At 43.4% G+C, this 24551-nt stretch overlaps 1 protein-coding gene across 4 annotated transcripts in view; it reads right to left on the minus strand.

Moving 5' to 3' along the window:
- The window catches only part of si:dkey-246g23.2 (solute carrier family 66 member 2), an 80777-nt gene that overhangs the window by 16498 nt on the left and 39728 nt on the right, over positions 1-24551 (minus strand). For all 4 annotated transcript variants that reach the window (XM_068049157.1, XM_068049156.1, XM_068049158.1 and 1 more), the window contains exon 4: positions 23372-23588. In XM_068049157.1, coding sequence (XP_067905258.1) covers positions 23372-23588 — 217 coding nt within the window. The remainder of the gene's footprint in view (positions 1-23371; positions 23589-24551) is intronic.

Here is a 24551-nt window from a genome sequence, read left to right on the forward strand (position 1 = left end):
AGAGGGAGTTGGATGTCCACCTGAGAGAAATAGACTTTGCAGGGCTATGGGGATTGAGCCGGGGAGTGGGACTGACAGCATGGCTCCGTGGAGAGCCGGCACAGACTCGATGGGTCGAATGGCCTTCTTCTGTGCCATAAATGACTCTATGTGGCCATCAAGAGTCCAATGGACCAGCCAGCTGCCTTCATCAACAGGAACGGCTTCCATTCCATCAACATTCAATTGGTTTGCAACCACCGAAAGCAATTCCTTCAGGTGTTCCCAGGAAGCCACCACAACACATATATACTTCGACAGTCCCAGGTGCCGGTGCTTTTCTGGCCCCCCCACTCGCTTTTCAGGGATGGATTCTCGGGGTCAAGTGCAACTCATTGAAGACATGGCTATTGATGCTTGTGAGGGAGCCTTGCAATGCAGCAGAGGATAGGTACAACACTTGCCACAGCTCCACCCAAGCAGCCATTGAGCGGGCCATTGGGCTGTTGAAGATGAGATTCCGATGCCTGGATCGATCCGGGGGGAGCCCTGAAGTATGTCCCAATGAGGGTCTAGTGTATCCTGGTGGTATGCTGTGCTGTGCACAATCTAACACTGTAGAGGGGGAGGCCTTGCATGACGAGGACATGATTGTACGACACTCCTCAACTGACGAGGACGATGCAGAAGAGGCTAATTAACAGGCAGCACTGGATGTTGAACCCTTGCACCAGAGGCCAGGCACATTGAGCGACAGGCCAAGGAGCCAAGAGACAGTTTCATACTCACCTGCTTCCAGCCACCATGATGGTCTCTCAGAGCGAACTCAATAAAGACTCATCTCAATGCATTCAGTCTGTCACCCACTTTCTATTTGGGTTCTGTGCCTAGCGCCCAGCTTAACCACGCGCTCTGGCCCACCTGAGACACTTATCAAAGGAGGGCTGTGCCCACACTGGCAGCTCAATAAGGGAGAAGGGTGAAGTCAGCAGCTCACAATTAAGGCATGAAAGAATAAGCATTTTCCACAGTGAATGTTACCTTCAGTAATGAAAAACCTTTATAATACAAAACAAATGGCAAATGTCAAACACCCGGGAAACCCCAAGTGTGTCTAGGTGGTTTTCTTTATACATTTGAGTGCTTCTACAAGGTGTAATCCCTGCACTAGCAGCTGGGCTGTAGGTAGGCTGCTGATCAGGCTGCCAGTTGGCCTGTGATGACTTTGGTGACTGTCCTTTGGCTGTCTGAGGGTTTCCTGCACTGATGCAGGACTCTCCTCAGGCATCATGGCTACTGGAGCTGGGCTCACTGGTGAAGGGGCTGAGGAGCCAATGTCCAGACTCAGTGCGCCTGAGGGGAGGCACCAGCTGTGGAGATCAGCCTCCCCTCTTCCCTTTCAAGGCTCACTTGAACCTCCCTGCTGACCAGAGAAGGACGAGGAGCTGAAGAGGACTCAGGGGCCTTGTCTTTCTCTCACCTTGCCACTGCTGCTTTGAGCTCATGGCCAAGGCGATGATGTGCAGGTCTGCGCGCATCTGAGGGTCGGCAATCTCGCCATGGAGGAAGCCATGCGCTCACATGCCTGAGACATGGCAGCACTCATGGCGTTGATGGACTCCTCCATCACCTGCTCATGGCTGCATACTGCCTTGGGCATCTCTGCCGATGTTGCCGTACCATTTCTGCAACTCCAGCATGCCCTGTACTGTTGACACCAGAGGCTCATCATCAGCCTGGGGCTTAGCATGGGCTTGGCCACACATAATCCTCCAACTGTCAGAGGCCTCAGCTGTCTCAGCCTTAGCCAGCTGCTTGGGCGCATGTGTGGTGCTCTTGCCTGCTTGTGACCCTGATTCTAAAGCTGGAGGTGAAAGAATCTGAACTGGTGGAGAGTCACATGACAATGCATCCTCTGACTGCTCCTCCTTCTCAGAGGTTGAATGATGTCCTCCTTCTGCTGGAATTTCCTGCAGTTGCCGACCTGCATGAGAGAACACAAACATGTGTGGGCTAGGCTGTGTAGATCTCGTCATGCCAACCATGCATGATTTGGATCTCCAGAAGTGAGCTGTATGTCGTTGAAGACAATCCTCATTCGCTTGTGCGGAGACTCCGGTCTCACCATCCGCTATTTAGCGGCCGCCCTGGGTCTACGCTAACTCCAGTGCCTCATCCTCAGCTGTTGAGAGAGGCCGGATGTCTGGAATGTTTCCACCAGTCCGCGAGGTCTCCTTGTTGTGATGGGACCTCTTGTCCTGCAAGTGGAAAGAGGGAGATTGTCATACTTCATAGGAAGATCAACATGACAGTTCTGTTAGTGGAAGCCCTTCCTCCCCTCACGTCAGCTCTCAGGGAAGGTAATGTGGTGAGCTGTGAAAGAAGGTGGCCCGTGGCTGAGATACAGCCATGCATCTGTCAGGATGTGTTGATGTCTATCTCCCCATGTCATGCTGCCTCTCACATAGCCACATGCAATCCCTAAAAAGGAGAGATATTGAGCATTCAACTTGGCAGAACGAAGGAGGTAATTGATTGTCTTGCGGAACTGTACCTATGTCCGGGGGGGCATCCCCTTGGCTGCTGGGTCAGGTGGGAGGACCTCTTCTTGCTATCACTGGGGAACAGGACCTTCCCTTGCAGCTTGGAGGAGCATCTCCAGGGAGGCATCGCTAAACCGTGGGGCCACCCTGTGTCTTGCCTCTGCCACACAGTGGTGTCCTTCACTGGGGAGTGGGGGGTCCAGGAGTTACTCCAACACCGGTTTCAGTAGAGACCATGAAACAGGAAATGATTCTAAGGCACCAATGCAAGCAGGGCTGGCAGGGCTTCAATATGGTGCCATAACCTACTCCCGAGTCATCAGACACCATATTCGGTGCCTTGAATCCTGCCCCCTTTGCCTCGCTGCCGTGTGATTGCAGTGGACCGGCTGCACACAGAATGAACGGCAATGGCACCCACTTCCGGGTCCACTGCTGGCACCCGTGACAGGTTCACTAAATTCAGCCCCAGCGCTCTCAGTGACATATCCAGGATATACTGCCTCCCTGCTTCTCCCAACTTAGACTATGAGTTCATACAAGATACTGCAATCCTTGTTATCACCCAGACTAAGGCCTACACCTCCATCTATCCTGTCCCACCAAGCTCAATTGGCTTCCCATGACCGAAAGAATTCATTTTAAGATTGTAATACTCACTTTAAAATTCCTCCATGGCCTTATCTTCTCCGTCTCTCAGCTTTCCTCCCGTTCTATGTGACAGTAGAAACCCTCCACGCCTCCAACCCAAGCCTATTTTTCATTTAGAGTCATAGATTTATACAGCACAGAAACAGGCCCTTTGGCCCATCGTGTCCATGCCGGCGATCAAGCACCTATCCTAATCCCATTTTCTAGCATTGGCCTGTAGCCTTGTATGCTGTGGCCTAATCCCAATACTCCATCACTGGGGCCCCTCCTTCAGGCACCTTTTCCTCGTTTTCTGAAAATTCATCCTTCAACATCTCAGCCGTTCCAGCCTTCTACTGTTTTCAAAAGCCCCTTAACACCACAGTCTTCAACTGTACTTTTGCTCCCTCCTGACCCTTTCCTCTTCCTTCCTCCGCCATTCCAAATTATGGTTCACTTGCTAGCCACCATTCTATAATCCATTCTGAGATGTCTCACTGTACATAATGACCATTATAGAAGTGTAAGTAGTTATTGTTTTCAAACTTTTAGGCCAATAAAGTTGAGAACAGGATAAACCTGCATAAATAAGTATGGGCTTCAATGCTGTATCATCAAGGCTCAGAGGCTGCAACTGGCCAATCGGTTTCAGTTTGGACATCACTGTGCTAAGTGAAGGTTTGGCCATTCCCCGTGGGACACGAATTTTAAGTATAAAAGTGCCCATATTGGGAGATAACTGGCTGTCTCATTCATAGTGACGACATTAGTCGCTAATGTTGGAAAGAGATTTTGTCACAGTGTTGACATAAATGGTGTTCAGCTGAGATTAAGGATAAGTAATGCTGTTGAGGTAATGCAATCTTATTCCACATCCAATCTTTTACCAGCATTTTAGACCCTGACCTGTGAATGCTGGAAGAAAAACATATAAAAATATTCAATTTCCCAGCACTGATGAACACAGGTTCCGATCCCGAAAGTAAGATTACACTGGCCTGGATTTTGTAGTCAGCAGTGAAGCAAGGGAACTTGCCGCTGACCTCAAAGAAAGCCACTCACAAAGATCTAACCATCTCTGGGCGTGGTTTACCCCTGTTCCGTTGGCAATTTAAATCTGGTGCCAAGTCAAGGAGATGTCTTGGTGTGTTGCAGCAGGGATGGCAGCAAGCAGGTAAGCAGCCAATCACATTGAAATATTCACACACAGCAAACCAGCGAGTTAAAAGCACTGAACATCCTTCACTTTTAATTTAAAATTTCAGATAGTGAAATAAATGAGTATCATTGGATTAAGATAGAAGCTAAATTAAAGATAAACATTTGAAAAAGGAAATGATATAAAAAATGTGGAAATTTTTGTCATTAGAATTACAGAATCTCAGAATTATTTCAGCGCAGAAGGAGGCCATTCGGCCCGTCGTGTCCACACCAGCTCTCCGAAAGAGTAATTCACTTAATTCCATTCCCCCGCCTTCTCCCTGTAACCCTACACATTCTTCCTTTTCATATAACTGTCTAATTACCTTCTGAATTATTCAATTGAACCCGCCTCCACCACGTTTTCAGGCAGTGCATTCCAGATCTTAACCGCCTCACAGTTCACAATGCTTCCAAGTTTCGTATCATCTGCAAACTTTGAAATTGTGTCCTGTACACCAAGGTCTAGGTCATTAATATATATCAGGAAAAGCAAGAGTCCCAACACTGGTCTCTGGGGAAACTCGACTACAAACCTTTCTCCAGCCTGAAAAACATCCATCCAATTCCCTGTACATGTTGCTACCGTCCCTTTTATTCCATGAACGATAACATTGCTCACAAGTCTGTTGTATGGCACTGTATCAAACATCTTTTGAAAGTCTGTGTACACCACATCAATTGCATTATCCTCACCAACCCTCTCTGTTACCTCCTCAAAAAACTCCAGCATGTTGGTTAAGCATGATTTTCCCTTAAGAAATCTATGCTGACTTTCTTTAATTAACCCACATTTGTCCACGTGACTATTAATTTTGTCCTGAATTATTTTTTCTAGAAGTTTTCCCACCACCGAAGTTAAACTGATTGGCCTGTAGTTACTGGGCTTATCTTTACACACTTTTTTGAGCAAGGGTATAACGTTTCTAATTCTCCAGTTCTCTGACACCACCCCCGAGTCGAAGGAAAACTGAAAAATTATGACTAGTGCCTCCACAATTTCCACCCTCACTTCCCTCAGTATCCTTGGATGCATCTCATCTGGCCCTGGTGCTTTATCCACTTTAAGTACAGACAGCTTATCTAATACATCCTCCTTACCACTTTTAAACCCTTCTAATATCTGAATTACTTCCTTTTTCAACATTGCCTGGGTTGCATCTTCTTCCTTGGTATAAACAGATGCAAAGTATTCATTTAATACCTTAGTTATGCCCTCTGCCTCCATGCTTAAATCCCCTTTATGGTCCCTAATCAGCCCCACTCCTCCTTTTATCACCCTTTTACTATTTATATGTCTATAGAAAACGCTGGGATTCCCTTTAATGTTAGCTGTCCGTCTCTCTCTTTGCTTCTCTTATTTGCTTTTTCACTTCCCCACTGGACCTTCTATACTCAGTCTGGTTTTCAACTGTATTTTCTACCTGGCATCTGTCAGAAGCACACTACCTCCTTGTCAACCAGGGAGCTCTGGATTTGTTTACCTTACCTTTCCCTTTCGAGGGAACATACCTTGACTGTGCCCAAATTAACTCTTTTTTGAAGGTAGCCCATGTTTTAGGGAGAAATTTGACTTGCCACAAATATAAAATGAGCTTTTTAGGGCCAGTGAGGTTGCTTGGCAGTAATTATAAAGCTAGTATGGAGTTAAAAACCCAGTTACACCTCATTCAACAAATAGCAACTTTGTCCAAGGGTTTTTAACAGCATGACTAACAGCATAGAATTGGAAAATTTCATCAAATCATAATTGCAATGGCGAGAGCAAACTGTGAGAACCTTTACAGCACATCCAATTGAGCAGCAAATCTGTGCATGTGTAGAGACCTGGAATTGCTGTCATTTTCAGTGGATAATGATGGCGAATATTAACAGTTTCACCATCGTACCACCACAAAAATCTGGCCCACTATATTTGTCATCAATTAGTAACAAAAATGAATATAATTAAAATAAGTTAATATATTAAAACATTAAAGTACATAATCTGTTGTCACACAAACTTGCTTTGTTGAATGATAATTTTCTTTAATCTACTGACTGGAGATTTGAATTTATATTTTTGAAGAAATTTAAGAGAGAACAGATGAAGGATGACTTTGCTGGCAGCTCAGGATAGCCACCTAATTTGCAGCACTTTAACCTACATTGCAAGGCCTGTGAGGTGGAGACAAAATGGCTGCTTATCCCAGCAAGAACCAAGACACAGGAAGTTTAAGGGAACTACCTGTTCTTTTTAGCAAGAAGAGAAACACTGCTACCATGTTTGAATCACTAAGTGACTGTCATGTGACAAGCTCCTCCCCATCTGTGGTTTTAAGCTTGTGTTTTCTCTACAGCAGCAAGGAGCAGCTTCAGGACTCTGACTCATGCAGACACTAATGGGGGGCCCTCTCTCTCTCTCTCCATTTCATCTTACAAGCTTCTTACTCTGCCTGTTGACTGACCACCTTTGCATACTCCAGCTACAATCAGAAACCCCGTTGGTGGAAATCATCCACATCACTGTCTTCAAACTAAAAGCCTCAGGACCACCAAATTCAACTAGAAGCCAACCAAATCACCAAACCTCACAGACTGTATACTGCTTTTCTTCCTATGGACTCTAACTCAGCCATTCTACCTTTCCCCACTCGGTAACCTATTTGTGTGTGTGTAAACCTCTAGTGTGTGTGCATGAGTGAAAGTTGGCATGCAGTTTATTATTTTCATTAGATCAGTTTAGGTACAATAAAATTAACCTCTTTATCTGTTAAACTTAAGAAAACCTGTCTGATTGGTTCTTGTTATGATCATAGCAAGGAAGTAATTATACACCTACTGAATGGGCCACTACATCCACTTTAATAAAGAATAAACCTGTTGTGGTCAAACAAGGAGAGGGAAAGAAGGAAAGCCCTTCAACCCCTCCTCACATGACTGTAACAGAAATTTGGGGGGTCATCTGAGATCAAACCCAAAGACAAATAGGAAATTGGAAGCAGGAAACCAAATTGTTCCCATGCAACAATTTAAAACCTTCAATTCAGGTTTTATTGCAGGTTTCAGTGCTAGAGTAATAAAATGTCCACATTCGAGGCCAGTACCTTCCTAACACAGAGTGAAGTAACTTAGGCCAGGTTAAAAGCCCTAGCTGTTGAAGAGTTGAGGAATGTAGCTGGGCAGTTCGAAATTGCTATTCATCCAAAAGCTAAGAAGCCTGAAATCCTAAAACTTGTGGCCAACCATTTTAAAATTGACACTGAAGAACCGGAGACAGGCAGAGAATCTGAAACAGTAAAAGTAACATTAGCTAAGGTACAAGTAGAACAGGGGAGACTAGAATTAGAATTCCAGAAGGATAAAAAGCAGAGAGAGTTTCAGGAAAGGGTGAAAGAAAGAGCTTTCCAGAGAGAGAAAGAGGAGAGAGAATTCCATGAAAGGGAAAAAGGAAGGGAGGAAAAGGAAAGAAAGAGCTTTCTAGAAGGAAAAGGAGGAAAGTGAGTTAAGGCGGCTCGAACTAACTACAGAAGACCCAATACAACCAGTGAAGGCACTGCAAGTGAGGGAGTTACTGCAAGTGAGGGAGTTACCACTAGCTCAGGACCGGGTGCTGAGCTCTTAAAGTTTTCTCAGTTGATGCTGAAGTTCAATGAGAGAGATGTGGAAGCATTTTTCATATCTTTTGAAATGCTTGCAAAACAGTTGAAGTGGCCAGTGGACAGTTGGACACTGTTACTGTAATGTGGATTAACAGGAAAAGCCCATGAGGTTTATTCACTGTTGCCTGATGAGAGTTCATCAGGCTATGAGATGACAATGCTATCCTGGGTGCATATGAGCTAGTACCAGAGACATACCACCAAAAATTCTGAACCAACCAAAAGCAGCCTGAACAAACCTACTTTGAGTTTGAAAGAGTTAAGCTTTTGAGCAGTGGATATGGGCACTTAAGATAGAGTCCACCCATGAAAACCTCAGAGTAGTGATCCTCCTCAAGGAGTTCAAGGACTCGCTTCCCCTTGACATAAGAAACCATATGGAGGAACAAAAGGTTCCAAGAGCCAGGCAGGCAGCAATCCTGGCTGATGATTATACACTTATTCACAAACCCTTGCTCCAAGGGAAACCCTTCCCCAGTCACCTCCAAAAACCTGAAAAGGATAGAAGGCAGCCAGGGACGAGAAGGGACAGCTGGAAACACGGGAGGTCCAAAAAGGAAGGTGCTGAGAACAGGAGTGATGCCTGAAAGCCTGTCTGTTTCCATTGTAACAATGCAGGTCACCTTCGCGCTAACTGCTGCAAGTTACTGGGAAAACCCATAGGTTTAGTCAGGGTACACCAGACCAGTACAGGAAAAGGGCCCTGATGGAAAGCACAGCAGATCAGGTTGTGACTTTAACTGCAGCAGTAAAACCCAGTAAAGCTACCGTTGAGAATGCAGGAAAATTTAACAAAATCCCTGAGAGTTACCAGGATTTTGTGTCCAGTGGAATAGTGACCCCATTCCCCTCGAGGTTGGAGCATAAGCCCATAGTCATATTTAGGGTTAGAGGGGCCACTTAATACCTTCTGCTGGGAAAAGGCATGACCTTGCTCCCAGAGAGTGCACTGAATGCTAGAGTGCTAGTAGACGGAATCAGAGGAAAATATATGCCCATACCTTTATATTGGGTGCACCTGGAGTGTGACCTTGTTTCAGCACCAGTAACCATGGGGATTGCCCCTAGTTTACCTATGGATGGGGTCAATCTGCTCCTGGGTAATGATCTGGCGGGGACGAAGGTGGTAGCTTCCCCAGTGGTTTTAGAGAGACTGAAAGAGGACAGGGATAAAGGATGGCTACCCGACCCAAACCCGAAGGGACCTGACGACATGTGTCGGGTTCAGGTCAGGTTGGGTCACTCTTCCGGGTCCAGCTTTCGGGCTCGGCTCGGGTCGAACCGGGTCTGTGTCGGGCCAGGTCCAGGTCGGACACACATAGTAAGTATTGCTCTGCTGGGAAGTTGAGTTTAGTAAGTGTCAAAGATTGAAAAGCCTACCTGAGCTGGGAGTCTGGGATGTCAAGGAGGGAAACTCTGAATCAGCGCAATGAGCGAGTGAGTGTCTGTATGACGTCATCGCGCTTATGCTGCAGATTCGGAATCGCAAGGTGGGTAAAGTGAACATTCTGGTGGTCGGGTCGGGTTGAGTCGGGTCAGGCTCGGGAAAAAATGGAGGGACTCGGGCCGGGTTGGGCTCCGGTCCGATGTGGTTCTGTCGGGTTCAGGTCGGTTTTTTTTTTCCTGACCTGAGCAGGCCTTTAGTCAGGGAGACAGAGCAGTTACAGGAAAAGGTCCCTAGCATTTTTCCTGACTGTGTGGTGACCCGGTCCATGGCCAAACAAGCTCCATCATAGGAGGCTGAACTGGCACTGCAGACAGATGACCCTACTGTCTGGTCATCTGAAACATTCTTTGGGAAGTTAGAGGACCCAAAGGATGGGTTGAACAGATCTTCCCTGGTCGAGGCTCAGCAAGTTGACCCTAGGTTAAAAAAGTTAACACAGACTGCCCAAACTGAAGCTGAAGCAGAGGGAATATCAGAGTGCTAATATTTAAAGGATGAGGTGCTGATGAAGAAGTGGAGACTTCCTCACAGACCTACAGACGAAGGTACCGTAGGGAAATATTGAGAATAACCCACAAGATTCCAATGCCTGGACATGTCGGCATCAGAAAAACCAAGCCCGCATCAGACTGCATTTTCACTGGCCACAACCCCACAAGGATGTGGTGGAGTTCTGTAAGACTTACCACATTGCCAGGTTATGGGGAAGCCTCAACCTGCAATAAAACCTGCACCCCTAATTCCCATATCGGCTTCTGGGGAACTGTTCAGCAGAGTGCTGCTAGATTGTGTGGGGCCCCTGCTGAAAACAAAAGGGGGCTACCAGTATCTTCCCACATCCAATTGGTTCTTGTTATGATTATAGCAAGGAAGTAATCAAACACTTACTGAATTGGCCAGTACATCCACTTTAAGAAAGAATTAAGGCCACACAACAGACTTGTGTGCAAACTTGTAGCTCATGGAATAAAGGGGACAGTAGCAACATGGATACTAAATTGGTTGAGTGACAGGAAACAAAGAGTAGTGGTTAATGGATGTTTTTCGGGCTGGAGGAAGGTTTGTAGTCGAGTTCCCCAGGGATCAGTGTTGGGACCCTTGCTTTTCCTGATATATATTAATGACCTAGACCTTGGTGTACAGGGCACAATTTCAAAGTTTGCAGATGATATGAAACTTGGAAGCATTGTGAACTGTGAGGAGGATAGTGTAGAATTTCAAAAGGACATAGACAAGTTGGTGGAATGTGTGGTCAGGTGGAAGATGAAGTTCAATGCAGAGAAATTTGAAGTGATTCATTTTGGTAAGAAGAACATGGAGAGACAATATAGAATAAAGGGTACAATTCTAAAGGGGGTGCAGGAGCAGAGGGACCTGGGTGTTTATGGGCATAAGTCATTGAAGGTGGAAGGACAGGTTGAGAGAGCAGTTAATAAAGCGTACAGTATCCTGGGCTTTATTAAGAGGGGCATAGAGTACAAGAGCAAGGAAGTTATGTTGAACATGTATGAGACACTAGTTCGTCCTCAGCTGGAGTATTGCATCCTAAATGGGCGCCGCTCTTGAGGAAAGACATGAGGGCATTGGAGAGAGTACAGAAGAGATTCACAAGAATGGTTCCAGGGATGAGGAATTTCAGTTATGAAGATAGATCGGAGAAGTCAGGACTGTTTTCCTTGAAGAGAAGGCTGAGAGGTGATTTGATAGAGGTATTCAAAATCATGAGGAGTCTGGACAGAGTAGATAGAGAGAAACTGTTCCTACTCGTGAAAGGATCGAGAATGAGAGGGCACAGATTCAAAGTATTTGGTAAGAGAAGCAAAAGTGACATGAGGCAAAACTTTTTCACGCAGCGAGTGGTTAAGGTCTGGAATGCGCTGCCTGAGAATGTGATAGAGGCAGGTTCAATTGAAGCATTCAAAAAAGAATTAGATAGTTATATGAAAAGGAAAAATGTGCAGAGTTATGGGGAGAAGGCAGGGAAATGGGACTAAAGGTGTTGCTCTTTCGGAGAGCCAGTGCGGACATGATGGGCCGAATGGCCTCCTTCAGCACATGAATAATTCTGTGATTCTGTAAACCTGTTGTGGTCAAACAAGGAGAGGGAAAAGAAAAAAGCCCTTCGACCCCCTCCTCACTTTACCCTAACACTGTAAACATATGAACAACTTAGAAAATCCAGAACATTATAGTTACTCAGTGAGAATAAGAATATTGATGAGGTGGAGGGAACATTTCTGCAAAAATATTGGCCAGGGCATAAGAAACATTCCATAGTACCTTTGGTCTGTATGTTTATGTTTCTATCATCAACGGACCAAACAGACTCAGAGATAAATATTTCATTCAGAGAACAGAGTCTCCATAATGAAGTGTTATAGTCATAGAGTCATAGAGTTTTACAGCACAGAAACAGGCCGTTCGGCCCAACGCGCCTGTGTCGACCATTAAGCACCCGTCCAATCTAGTCCCATTTTCCCGCACTTGGCCCGCAGCCTTGTATGCTATGGCGTTTCAAGTGCTCATCTAAATACTTCTTAAATGTGAGAGTTCCTGCCTCTACCACCCCTTTGGGCAGTGTGCTCTAGATTCTAACCACCCTCTGGGTGAAAAAACTTTTCCTCAACTCCCCTCTAAACCTCCTGCCCCTTATCTTAAATCTATGCCCCTTCCTTATTGACCCCTCCGCTAAGGGAAAAAGTTTCTTCCTATCTATCATATCAATGCACCTCATAATTTTGTATAGCTCAGTCATGTCCCCCTCAGCCTTCTCCACTCCAAGGAAAATAACCCCAGCCTATCTAGTCTCTCTTCATAACTGAAATGTTCCAGCCCAGGCAACATCCTGGTGAATCTCCTCTGCACCCTCTTCAGTGCAATCACATCCTTCCTATAGTGTGGTGAGCAGACTGTACACAGTACTCCAGCTGTGGCCTAACTAGCGTTTTATACAGCTCTAACATAAACTCCCTGCTCTTATTTTCTATGCCTCAGCTAATAAAGGCAAGTATCCTGTATGCCTTCAAAACCGCCTTATCTACCTGTGCTGCTGCCTTCAGTAATCTATGGACAAGCACCCCATGGTCCCTCTGACCCTCTGTACTCCCTAGGGCCCGACCATCCATTGTATATTCCCTTGCCTTTTGAGTCCTCCCAAAATGCATCACTGCACACTTCTCAGGATTAAACTCCATCTGCCACTCCCATCTTACCAGCCCATCTATATCGTCCTGTAATCTAAGGCTTTCCTCCTCACTACTTACAACACCACCAATTTTCGTGTCGTCTGCGAATTTACTACTCATGCCTCCTATATTCACGTCTAAATCATTAATATACATTACAAACAGTAAGGGTCACAGCACCGATCCCTGCGGTACCCCACTGGTCACAGGCCTCCATTCGCAAAAACAACTCTCGACCATCACCCTCTGCCTCCTTCCACTAAGCCAATTTTGGACCCTATTTGCCAAATTATCCTGGATCCCATGGGCTCTTATCTTCTTAACCAATCTCCCATGCAGGACCTTATCAAAAGCCTTACTGAAGTCCATGTAGACTACGTCAACTGCTTTACCCTCATCTACATATCTAGTCACCTCCTCGAAAAATTCAATCAAATTTGTTAGACATGATCTCCCCTGACAAAGCCATGCTGACTATCTCTGATTAATTCCTGCCTCTCCAAGTGGAGATTAATCCTGTCTCTCAGAATTTTTTCCAATAATTTCCCTACCACTGATGTTAGACTCACAAGCCTATAATTAACTGGTTTATCCCTGCTACCCTTCTTGAATAATGGTACCACATTCGCTGTCCTCCAGTCCTCTGGCACCTCTCCTGTGGCCAGAGAGGATTTGAAAATTTGTGTCAGAGCCCCCGTTACCTCCTCAATTGCCTCACATAGCAGCCTGGGATACACCTCAACTAGGCCGGGGGATTTATCCACTTTTAAGCCCGCTAATACAGCTTATACTTCCTCCTTTTTAACGCTAATTTTATCAAGTATATCACAATCCCCCTCCCTGATCTCAACACCTACATCATTCCTCTCCATAGTGAAAATCGATGAAAAGTAATCATTCAAAATCTCACCTATGTCCTCCGGTTCCACACACAGATAGCCTCTTTGATCCCTAATGGGCCCCACTTTTTCCCTGGTTATACTCTTGCCCTGAACATACTTATAAAATGCCTTGAGATTTTCCTTTATCTTGTCTGCTAGTGATTTTTCATGCCCCCTCTTTGCTCTCCTAATTACTTTTTTAAGTACTCCCCTACACTTTCTATACTCCTCTCGGGCCTCTGCTGTTTACAGCGCTCTGAATCTGCCATAAGCCTCCTTTAGTTTCCTTATCCAATCCTCTATCTCCCTTGACATCCAGGGTTCCCTTGACTTTTTGGTCCTACTCTTCACCTTTACAGGAACATGTTGGACCTGAACTCTCACTATTTCCTTTCTGAATGACTCCCACTGGTCTGATGTAGACTTTCCTATAAGAAGCTGTTCCCAGTCCACTTTGGCCAGATCCTGTTTTATCATATTGAAATCTGCCTTTCCCCAATTCAGTACTTTTATTGCCGGTCCCTCTATGTCCTTTTCCAAAACTACCTTAAATCTTACAGAGTTATGGTCACTATCCCTGAAATGCTCCCCCACTGCCACTTCTACCACTTGTCCGGTTTCATTCCCTAAAATTAAGTCCAGTACTGCACCTCCTCTTGTAGGACTCTCTACGTGCTGGCTCAAAAAGCTCTCCTGAATGCACTTGAAGAATTCTGCCCCCTTTAAGCTTTTTGCGCTAATACTATCCCCTCCAATATAGGGGAAGTTGAAATCCCCTACTATTATTACACCTGTCTGAGATTTGCCTACATATCTGCTCCTCTATCACTCCCTGATTGTTTGGAGGCCTGTAGTACACTCCCAGGAAAGTGACTGCCCCATTTTTGTTTTTAAGTTCTACCCATATGGCCTTATTAGAGGAACCTTCTAAGATATCATCCTTCCTTACTGCAGTAATTGACTCCTTAATAAACAGTGCAATGCCACCTCCTCTTTTACCCCCTCCCCTATCATGTCTGAAGATTCTATCTCCTGGGATATTAAGCTGCCTTCCTGCAACCACGTCTCAGTGATAGCAATAATAGTGACTGATTGGGCTGTGTTACCATAAGGCATTAGGTAGGGGCCCATTGACAGGTTCAAACTACCAATCTTCTAAACCAGGGATAGAAACATTTGTTAATGTTTTTAAACAAAGGAATGAGCTTGCGTGCTTAGATTTTCAATTCTTTTAATAGTTCGTGGAGGAGCTGTTGAATAAAGCTAATTACACAAAAAGATTAATCTTTTTAGCATTTGCCCACAATGATTCAAGGGATCAGGTCTGCGCCTCATAAAGGATGTGCATTGCATAAAATAAAACTAGAATAAGCTTTGTTTCGATTAAATGATGTACACAGTTTTGTTATTCAGCAAATGAAGGAAATGCAGCAGATTACTTAATTAAAATGTTATGAACCTACAAAAAAATTACAAAGGATAAATGGCACAGAAACAAGCCTCTCAACCCAATCAGTCCATACCAGCTTTTATGCTCCACTTGAGCCTACAACATGAATCAAAGGCCCTGTTGGGATATGAACCCAGGATCGCCTGTTTAGAAAGCAGGTGCTTTAACCCTGAAATTTATATGTAAGTTATTTGGCACAGCAAATATAAATAAATGCCATATGCAGACTGAACAAAAATGTGCATCTGGAGTTTTCAAGGTTACGTCTTTGGCCATAGAAGTGACGTACTTTGTGCTGACTGATTTGGTAAGTAAGGCATTTTATGTGGATAGAGAAGCAGAGTTAACGTTTCAGGTCTGTGAACTGATGAAAGGTCACAGACGTGAAAGTTAATTCTGCTTCTCTCTCCACAGATGCTGCCTGACCTGCTGATTATTTTCAGCACTTTCTGTTTTTATTTGTAATTTGGGAAAGTTGCAAGAAAAAATCTTAATTTGATTTGGTCTGCTTTCAATTGAATCTTCTGTGTTTTATACTAATGATGAAGCACTGCACCATAGTCGACTGCTGTTAATTTAGAATGAGACTAAGTGCTGGCAGACGAAATCCTCTCACTGAACTACACTTAGAATGAGGCATTTTTAATCACTAAATGGCATACGAACAAGGTACAAACAAAAACAACTGTAAGATAGATGTATCACATAACTGACTGAACTGATACGCTCAGAGGCTATGTGTTAAGAGTTCCACACAAGACACCAAGTGATATCTCATGCCGTTTTGTGCATTCCAGTAACTTGATTTTATCAGAAGTATGTTAACTGTGTATTTGAAATTGGTTCGTAAAGCTTTGTTGCTGCTCGGCAACACAGAACACTGCAGTGCAAGAGAGAAAAATATGAATATGGGAAATGATAAACAGACTATGACAGGAAGGGACAGAGCATACATATCTAAGAGTAAATTAACAGATAAGGCTAGAGGTTACAAAAATAATAAAAGGACAAAACTAAAGGCTCTGTATCTGAATGCACGTAGGATTCGAAACAAAACAGATGAACTGAGAGGGAAAACAGAAATAATTAAGTATGATCTGATAGCCATTACAGAGATATGGCTGCAGGACAACATAGATTGAGACCTGAATATTGAAGGGTACATGGCATTTAGGAAGGGCAGGAAGCTAGGAAAAGGTGGAGGGGTAGCTCTGTTAATTAATGATGGTACTAGTGCAATACGTCTGCAAACGCGACATGAAGTTCTGTGACATTGATCACAAGTCATGGGAGTCAGTTGCCAGTGATCGCCAGATCTGGCGGGAAGCCATAAAGGCGGGGCTAAAGTGTGGCGAGTCGAAGAGACTTAGCAGTTGGCAGGAAAAAAGACAGAAGCGCAAGGGGAGAGCCAACTGTGTAACAGCTCCGACAACCAATTTTATCTGCAGCATTTGTGGAAGAGTCTGTCACTCTAGAATTAGCCTTTATAGCCACTCCAGGCGCTGCTTCACAAACCACTGACCACCTCCAGGCGCTTACCCATTGTCTCTCGAGACAAGCAGGCCAAAGAAGAAGAAGTGCAATAAAGAGGAATGAGCTAAGTTCAGGAGACCAGGATGTAGAAGCAGTTTGGGTAGAGATCAGAAATCATAAAGACAAGAAGTCACTTGTGGGAGTGGTGTACAGGTCCCTAGCATTAACCACACTGTATGACGGGGTATAAAGGAAGAAATAATGGCAGCTTGTCAGAAAGGTACAGCGATAATTATGGGGGATTTTAACCGACTGGAAAAATCAGATGGACAGAGGTAGCCTAGATGAGGAGTACATAGAATGTTTTCGGGACAATTTCTTGGAACAATACATTCTGAAGCCAACCAGAGAGCAGGCGATACTAGACCTGGTATTGTGCAACGAGATAGGATTAATTAATGGCCTCATAGTTAAGGCGCCCCTAGGTAGCGGCGATCATAATATGATTGAATTTTACATTCAGTTTAAGGAAGAGAAGAGTGGGTTCAAGACTAGTATTTTAAACTTAAATAAGGGCAATTATGAGGGCATGAAAGCAGAGCTAATTAAAGTGAACTGCTAAATTAGGTTAAAGGATAGGTCAATAGAGATGCAGTGGCAAACATTTAAGGGGATATTTCAGAATACACAGAATAGATACATTTCAATGAGAAAGAAAAATTCGGTGGGACCCGCCATCCGTGGTTAACTAAAACAGTTAAAGATAGTATCAAACTTAAAGAAAAAGCCTATATTTGCGCAGGTCAGAAGATTGGACAGAATATAAAAAACAGCAAAGAATGACTAAAAGATTGATAAGGAAGGTTAAATTAGAGTACGAGAGAAAGCTAGCTAGAAATATAGAGGCAGATAGTAAGAATTTCTACAGATATTTAAAAAAGAAAAGTTAACAAAGTGAGTGTTGGTCCGATAGAAGTGAGTCAGGGGAATTAATAATGGATAATAAGGAGATGTCAGATGAATTAAACAGATATTTTGCATCGGTCTTCACTATTGAGGATGCAAGTAATATCCCAGTATTAGCTGTAAGTCAGGAAATGGAAGGGAGGGAGGAACTCAAGAAAATTACAATCACCGGAGAAGTGGTACTGAAAAAATTGTTGGAGCTGCGAGCTGACAAGTCCCAGGGTCCTGGTGTTAAAAGAGATAGTTGATGCGTTAGTTTTACTTTTTACTTTCCCAAAATTCCCTAGATTTGGGGAAGGTTCCGTTAAATTGGAAAATAGCGAATGTAACTCCTTTATTCAAAAAGGGAGGGAGACAGAAAGCAGGAAACTACAGGCCAGTTAGCTTAACATCTGTGTTAGGGAAAATACTAGAAGCTATTATTAAAGATGTTATAGCAGGGCATTTGGAAAACTTCAAGATAATCAGGCAGTGTCAACATGGTTTTGTGAAAGGGAGATCATGTTTAACCAACTTATTGGAGTTCTTTGAGAGAGTTATATGTGCTGTGGATAAAGGAGAACCGGTGGATGTATTGTACTTAGATTTCCAGAAGGCATTTGATAAGGTGCCACATCAAAGGTTATTGCAGAAAATAAAAGCTCTTGTGTAGGGGGTAACATATTGGCATGGATAGAAGATGAGCTAGCTAACAGGAAACAGAGAGTAGGTATAAATGGGTCACTTTCTGGTTGGCAACATGTAATGAGTGGTGTGCCACAGGGATCTGTGCTGGGGCCTCAACTTTTCACAATTTATATAAATGACTTCGATGAAGGGACCGAAGGTATGGTTGCTAAACTTGCTGATGACACAAAGATAGGTCGGAAAGTAACTTATGAAGAGGGCATAAGGGGGCTACAAAGGGATATAGATAGGATAAGTGAGTGGGCAAAGACCTGGCAAATGCAGCATAATGTAGGAAAGTGGGAAATTGTCCACTTTGGCAGGAAGAATAAAAAAGAAGCATATTATCTAAATGGTGAGAGATTGCAGAGCTCTGAGATGCAGAGGGATCTGGGTGTCCTAGTGCATGAATCGCAAAAGGTTAGTATGCAGGGACAGCAAGTAATTAGGAAAGCCAATAGAATGTTACTGTTTATCGCGAGGGGAATTGAATACAAAAGTAGGGAGGTTATGCATCAGCTATACAGGGCATTGGTGAGACCACATCTCGAGTATTGTATACAGTACTGGTCTCCTTATTTAAGGAAGGTTGCAAATGCATTGGAGGCAGTACAGAGAAGGTTTACTAGACTAATACCTGGAATGGGCAGGCTGTCTTACGAGGAAAGATTGGACAGGCTAGGCTTGTATCTGCTGGAATTTAGAAGAGTAAGAGGCGACTTGATTGAAATATATAAGATCCTGAGGGGTCTTGACAGGGAGGATGTGGAAAGGATGTTTCCCCTTGTGGGAGAATCTAGAGTTAGGGGTCACTGTTTAAAAATAAGTGGTCACCCATTTGAGGAGGAATTTTTTCTCTCAGACGGTTGTGAGTCTTTGGAACTCTCTTCCTCAAAAGGCGGTTGAAGCAAAGTCTTTGGATATTTTTAAGACAGAGGTAGATAGATTCATGATAAGCAAGGGGGTGAAAGGTTATCGGAGGCAAGTGGAAATGTGGAGTATTCAGTTCAGCCATGAACTTATTGAATGAAGGAGCAGGCTCGAAGGGCCGAGTGGCCTACTCCTGCTCCTAATTCGCATGTTCGTAAGTTCATATGTTTAGTGCAGTTGGAATGGTGTTCCTGACATAAATATGGTAGCCTAGTTTATGGACTAGTTACTGTTCCAATCCAGGACTGATAAGATAGTTCAACCATCAATCTACAATTTTGAACTGAGTGAAATTTGGCACAGGATAGATAACCAGAATCAGAAGATTTGTCTATTGGTCTTTAATGCAGTCTCCCCAAGAGAGCTACAAATATTTCATCACTAAGCAAATACAGTTTGTTAGGTTGATGTTGCCAACTGCCCATTATATATCCACCTGAACAGTACAGCACAGGAACAGGCCACTCGGCCCTCCAAGCCTGCTCTGGTCTCGATGCCTGTCTAAACTAAAACCTTCTGCACTTCCTGGGACCTCTATTCCCATCCTATTCATGTATTTGTCAAGATGCCTCTGAAACCTTGCTATCGTACCTGCTTCCATCACCTCCCCCGGCAGCAAGTTCCAGGCACTCACCACCCTCTGTGTAAAGAACTTGCCTCGCACATCCCCTCTAAACTTTGCCCCTCGCACCTTAAACCTATGTTCCCTAGTAACTGACTCTTTCATCCTGGGAAAAAGCTCTGACTATCCACTTTATCCATGCCACTCATAACTTTGTAAACCTCTATCATGTCGCCACTCCACCTCCATTGTTCCAGTGAAAACAATCCGAGTTTATCCAACCTCTCCTCATAGCTAATGCCCTCCAGACCAGGCAACATCCTGGTAAATCTCTTCTGTACCCTCTCCAAAGCCTCCACGTCCTTCTGGTAGTGTGGCGACCAGAATTGCACGCAATATTCTAAGTGTGGCCTAACTAAGGTTCTGTACAGCTGCAGCATGACTTGCCAATTTTTATACTCTATGCCCCAACCGATGAAGGTAAGCATGCCGTATGCCTTCTTGACTACCTTATCCACCTGTGTTGCCACTTTCAGTGATCTGTGGACCTGTACGCCCAGATCTCTCTGCCTGTCAATACTCCTAAGGGTTCTGCCATTTACTGTATACTTCCCACCTGTATTAGATCTTCCAAAATGCATTACCTCACATTTGTGCAGATTAAACTCCATCTGCCATTTCTCCGCCCAAGTCTCCAACCGATCTACATCCTGCTGTATCCTCTGACAATCCTCATCACTATCCGCAACTCCACCAACCTTTGTGTCGTCCGCAAACTTACTAATCAGACCAGCTACATTTTCCTCCAAGTCATTTATATATAATACAAACAGCAATGGTACCAGCACTGATCCCTGCGAAACACCACTAGTCACATCCCTCCATTCAGAAAAGCACCCTTCCACTGCTACCCTCTGTCTTCTATGACCGAGCCAGTTCTGTATCCATCTTGCCAGCTCACCTCTGATCCCATGTGACTTCACCTTTTGTACCAGTCTGCCATGAGGGACCTTGTCAAAGGCTTTACTGAAGTCCATATAGACAACATCCCACTGCCCTTCCTTCATCAATCATCTTCGTCACTTCCTCAAAAAACTCAATCAAGTTAGTGAGACACGACCTCACCTTCACAAAACCATTCTGCCTCTCGCTAATAAGTCAATTTGTTTCCAAATGGGAGTAAATCCTGTCCCGAAGAATCCTCTCTAATAATTTCCCTACCACTGACGTAAGGCTCACCGGCCTATAATTTCCTGGATTATCCTTGCTATCCTTCTTAAACAAAGGAACAACAGTTCCCAGTCCTCTGGGAACTTACCTGTAGCCAATGAGGATACAAAGATTTCTGTCCAGGCCCCAGCAATTTCTTCCCTTGCCTCTCTCGGTATTCTGGGGTAGATCCCATCAGGGCCTGGGGACTTATCTACCTTAATGCTTTGCAAGACGCCCAACACATCCTTCTTTTTGATAACGATATGACCCAGACTATCTACACTCCCTTCCCTAGACTCATCATCCACCAAGTCCTTCTCTTTGGTGAATACTGATGCAAAGTACTCATTTAATACCTCGCCCATTTCCTCTGGCTCCACACATAGATTCCCTCCTCTGTCCTTGAGTGGGCCAACCCTTTCCCTGGTTACCCTCTTGCTCTTTATATATGTATAAAAAGCCTTGGGATTCTCCTTAATCCTGTTTGCCACTGACTTTTCATGACCCCTTTTAGCCCTCCTGACTCATTGCTTAAGTTCCTTCCTACTTTCTTTTTAGTCCACAAGGGCTTTGTCTGTTCCCAGCCTTCTAGCCCTTATGAATGTTTCCTTTTTCTTTTTGGCTAGGCTCACAATATCCCTCATTATCCAAGGTTCCCGAAACTTGCCAAACTTATCCTTCTTCCTCACAGGAACATGCTGGTCCTGGATTCTAATCAACTGACGTTTGAAAGACTCCCACATGTCAGATGTTGATTGACCCTCAAACCTGCTTTCCCTTTATAATAGTTTCACTGGAAAGAAAAATTGGGTGGGTCGTATAATAGTTATAACAGAAGAATACCAAGCTTACCACCCAACAGCAAAAATTCAACTCTTTTCTATAATTCTACCCAACCTGTCATTATTTATTTTTATGCTACTTCCTCCCACTCCCCGAGAAATAGCAATAAAGCCACGGTGGTCCAATATCAACATTGAAATTACACAACTTTCCAATTATCTTCCATAATTTTTGTAGTGCAAAGCCTTGCACAAGATTACATAGACAACTAACCTCTTGTTATTTGTATTTCATTTTTTTAATGAAAATACATAGCTTCTTTGCCATGTACATTGTACTTATTGCAGTTGTATTGGTGCAAGATGACGATTTGGGAACTCTCAATTATTTACCAGTTTCATAAGCCACTGGGAGCTACCCTCCATTATAATGAATAATAAGGGTTCTGCTATATATCACAATAAATCGCACAGAATATACAGCATAGAAACAGGCCATTCAACCCTACTAGTCTATGTTCCATAGTTTATGTTCCACTCAAATCTCCTTCCATTCTTCTTCATCTAACTACCAGCATAACCCACTATTTCCTTCTTCCTCATATGCTTATCTAACTTCCCCTTAAATGCATTTACACCATTTTCCTCAACTACTCCCTGTGGTAGCAAGTTCCACATTTTCACTGATCTCTGGGTAAAGAAGTTTCCTCTGAATTCCCCATTTGATTCCTTCGTGACAATCTTATATTGATAACCTCTAGTTTTGCTCTTTCCCACAAGTGGAAACACTCTCTGTGCCTACTCTAACAAAACCTTTTATTATTTCGAAGACCTCTATCAGGTCACCCCTCAGCCTTCTCTTTTCAAGAGAAAAGAGACCCATCCTGTTTATCTGTTCTTGATAGGTCTAACCTTGCAGTTGTGGTATCACTCTTGTAAATCTTTATTTCATCCTCTCCTTTTATATCTTTTTTATATGACAACCAGGACTATCCACTGTACACCAAGTGTGGTCTAACCAATGTTCTATACAAGCTTAGCATAACTTCTCTACTTTTCATATTTATCCCTCTAAATAAAAAAAATCCTTGTGCTTGGTTTGCTTTTGTTATGGCCGTTTTGACCTGTGTCGTAACTTTAGTGATTTGTGTATTTGTAATCCCAGAGCCCTTTGCACGTGTACCTCATTTAGATTATTATTTTCCAAATAATGTGACTTCCTTATTTTTCTTACCAAAGTGTAACACCTCACACTTATCTATGTTGAAATTCATTTGCTAATTGTATACCCATTCTACAAGTTTATTAATGTCTTCTTGTAATTTGTTGCAGTCCTCTTCAATGTTGACTATTCCTTTCAATTTGGTGTCATCCGCAAATCCAGAAATTGTGTTTTAGACTCCAAAGTCTAAATTGTTAAAATAAATTGTGAACAACAGTGGTCCCAACACTGATGCTTGTGTGACTCCACCTTCCACTTTCTGCCACTCTGAATAGCTACTTTTTACCCCTACTCACTGCTTTCTGTCATGCAGTTAGTTAGCTACCCATTCTGACACTTTTCCTCTGACTCTGCATGTTCTGACCTTATTCATTACTCTATTATGTGGTACCTTATCAAAGGCCTTTTGCTAATCTAGATATATTACAGCTACTACATTACCCTGTTCTAAGCTCCCTGTTACCTCTATATAAGAGTAATCGCTCAAAATGAACATTACTATTGTTATGTTACATTTTTAAAATAAGCAAGCACATTATTTGTAGCAATGGTTAAGGTCTTCCAAAATATTTAAGTTTTTATGAGTGAGGATATTTTCTTACCTCATTCCTGCTGTTGACTTGTTCTTGAAGTTCTGGAAAAGCTGAGGTACTCCCAACATGGCTTCAATGAGGACAGCTGAGAAGCCAAGAGTTTCCACAAAGAGTTGAGAGTCGATCAGGAGGTACGTAACAAAGAGGCACAACACGGTGAAGGTTAAACAAAACTGGATATAATCAAGAAAGCGGCTCCAGGCCCAAAAATATCTTGGATCAAAATCTATAGAGAGAAGACAAAAGAATTTTGATTATGTATGTACCGACTGACAATCAGTATTAACTTATTACAACTGCCTTGACAATAATAGTTTCTAATAAGGCACTATATAGATGCTGTTATTTGGTGATTGATATGAGGGATTTAAGTCCAGTAGGTCTGATGAAAAGTGTCACAATATCTAAAGAGGTTCTAGATGGACAGTGTAACACAAGAAAATTCCACTGCCTCTCCCCCACCCCCACCCCCAAGCCTACTCTTTGCCTCCCTGTCCACCGGAATTACTGTGCTAAAAGTTTATGTATACATATCAATAACAGTTACAGCACAGAAACAGGCCATTTGGCCCAATCAGTCCATGCTGGTGTTTACCCCACCATATGACTAAATAGTCCTCATCACAATTATCATATTCCTTCATGCCCTTTTCCTTCATCCACCTATATAATTTAAACTTGAATATTGAAATAGTTTCAGCCTCAATTACTAACCCTGGAAGTAAATTCCATCGCCTCTCAACTCTCTGTCTGAAGATATTGCTCCTGCTCAAAAGTATTTGAAAACTGTAATTATGCTTGTATTATTTTATTGATAAATCCCATATTAAAGTGCATTTTACTCCCCAGAATGACTCCTGGGCACCTAGTGTTCTCCAAATAAGATGTTTGCCACCTTTATAGGAAGCATTCACAGAGTACTCTTGTTTTGAGAATGCATTCTCACTACTTCTAACCAGACTAAAGAACTGATGAGGCAATTGTTCAGTTTTGTAAAGCACAGCAAGAGTCTCAAGAAAAGAGAGGGAACAAATGACAGGAGTCACTAGGGTATAGAAAAATACAACAGAGAATTATACTCAAGCTAATGAACTCCTGTGCAATGTGAACGGAAAGTTTAAGTTCCAGCTATAGGCAGAAACCAATTTTGTGCTGCTTTGTTGTGCATTGAATTGGCCTGCACAAGATT

The sequence above is a fragment of the Heterodontus francisci genome, chromosome 17 (genome assembly GCF_036365525.1).
Source record: "Heterodontus francisci isolate sHetFra1 chromosome 17, sHetFra1.hap1, whole genome shotgun sequence".
In the NCBI taxonomy this organism is placed as follows: domain Eukaryota; kingdom Metazoa; phylum Chordata; class Chondrichthyes; order Heterodontiformes; family Heterodontidae; genus Heterodontus; species Heterodontus francisci.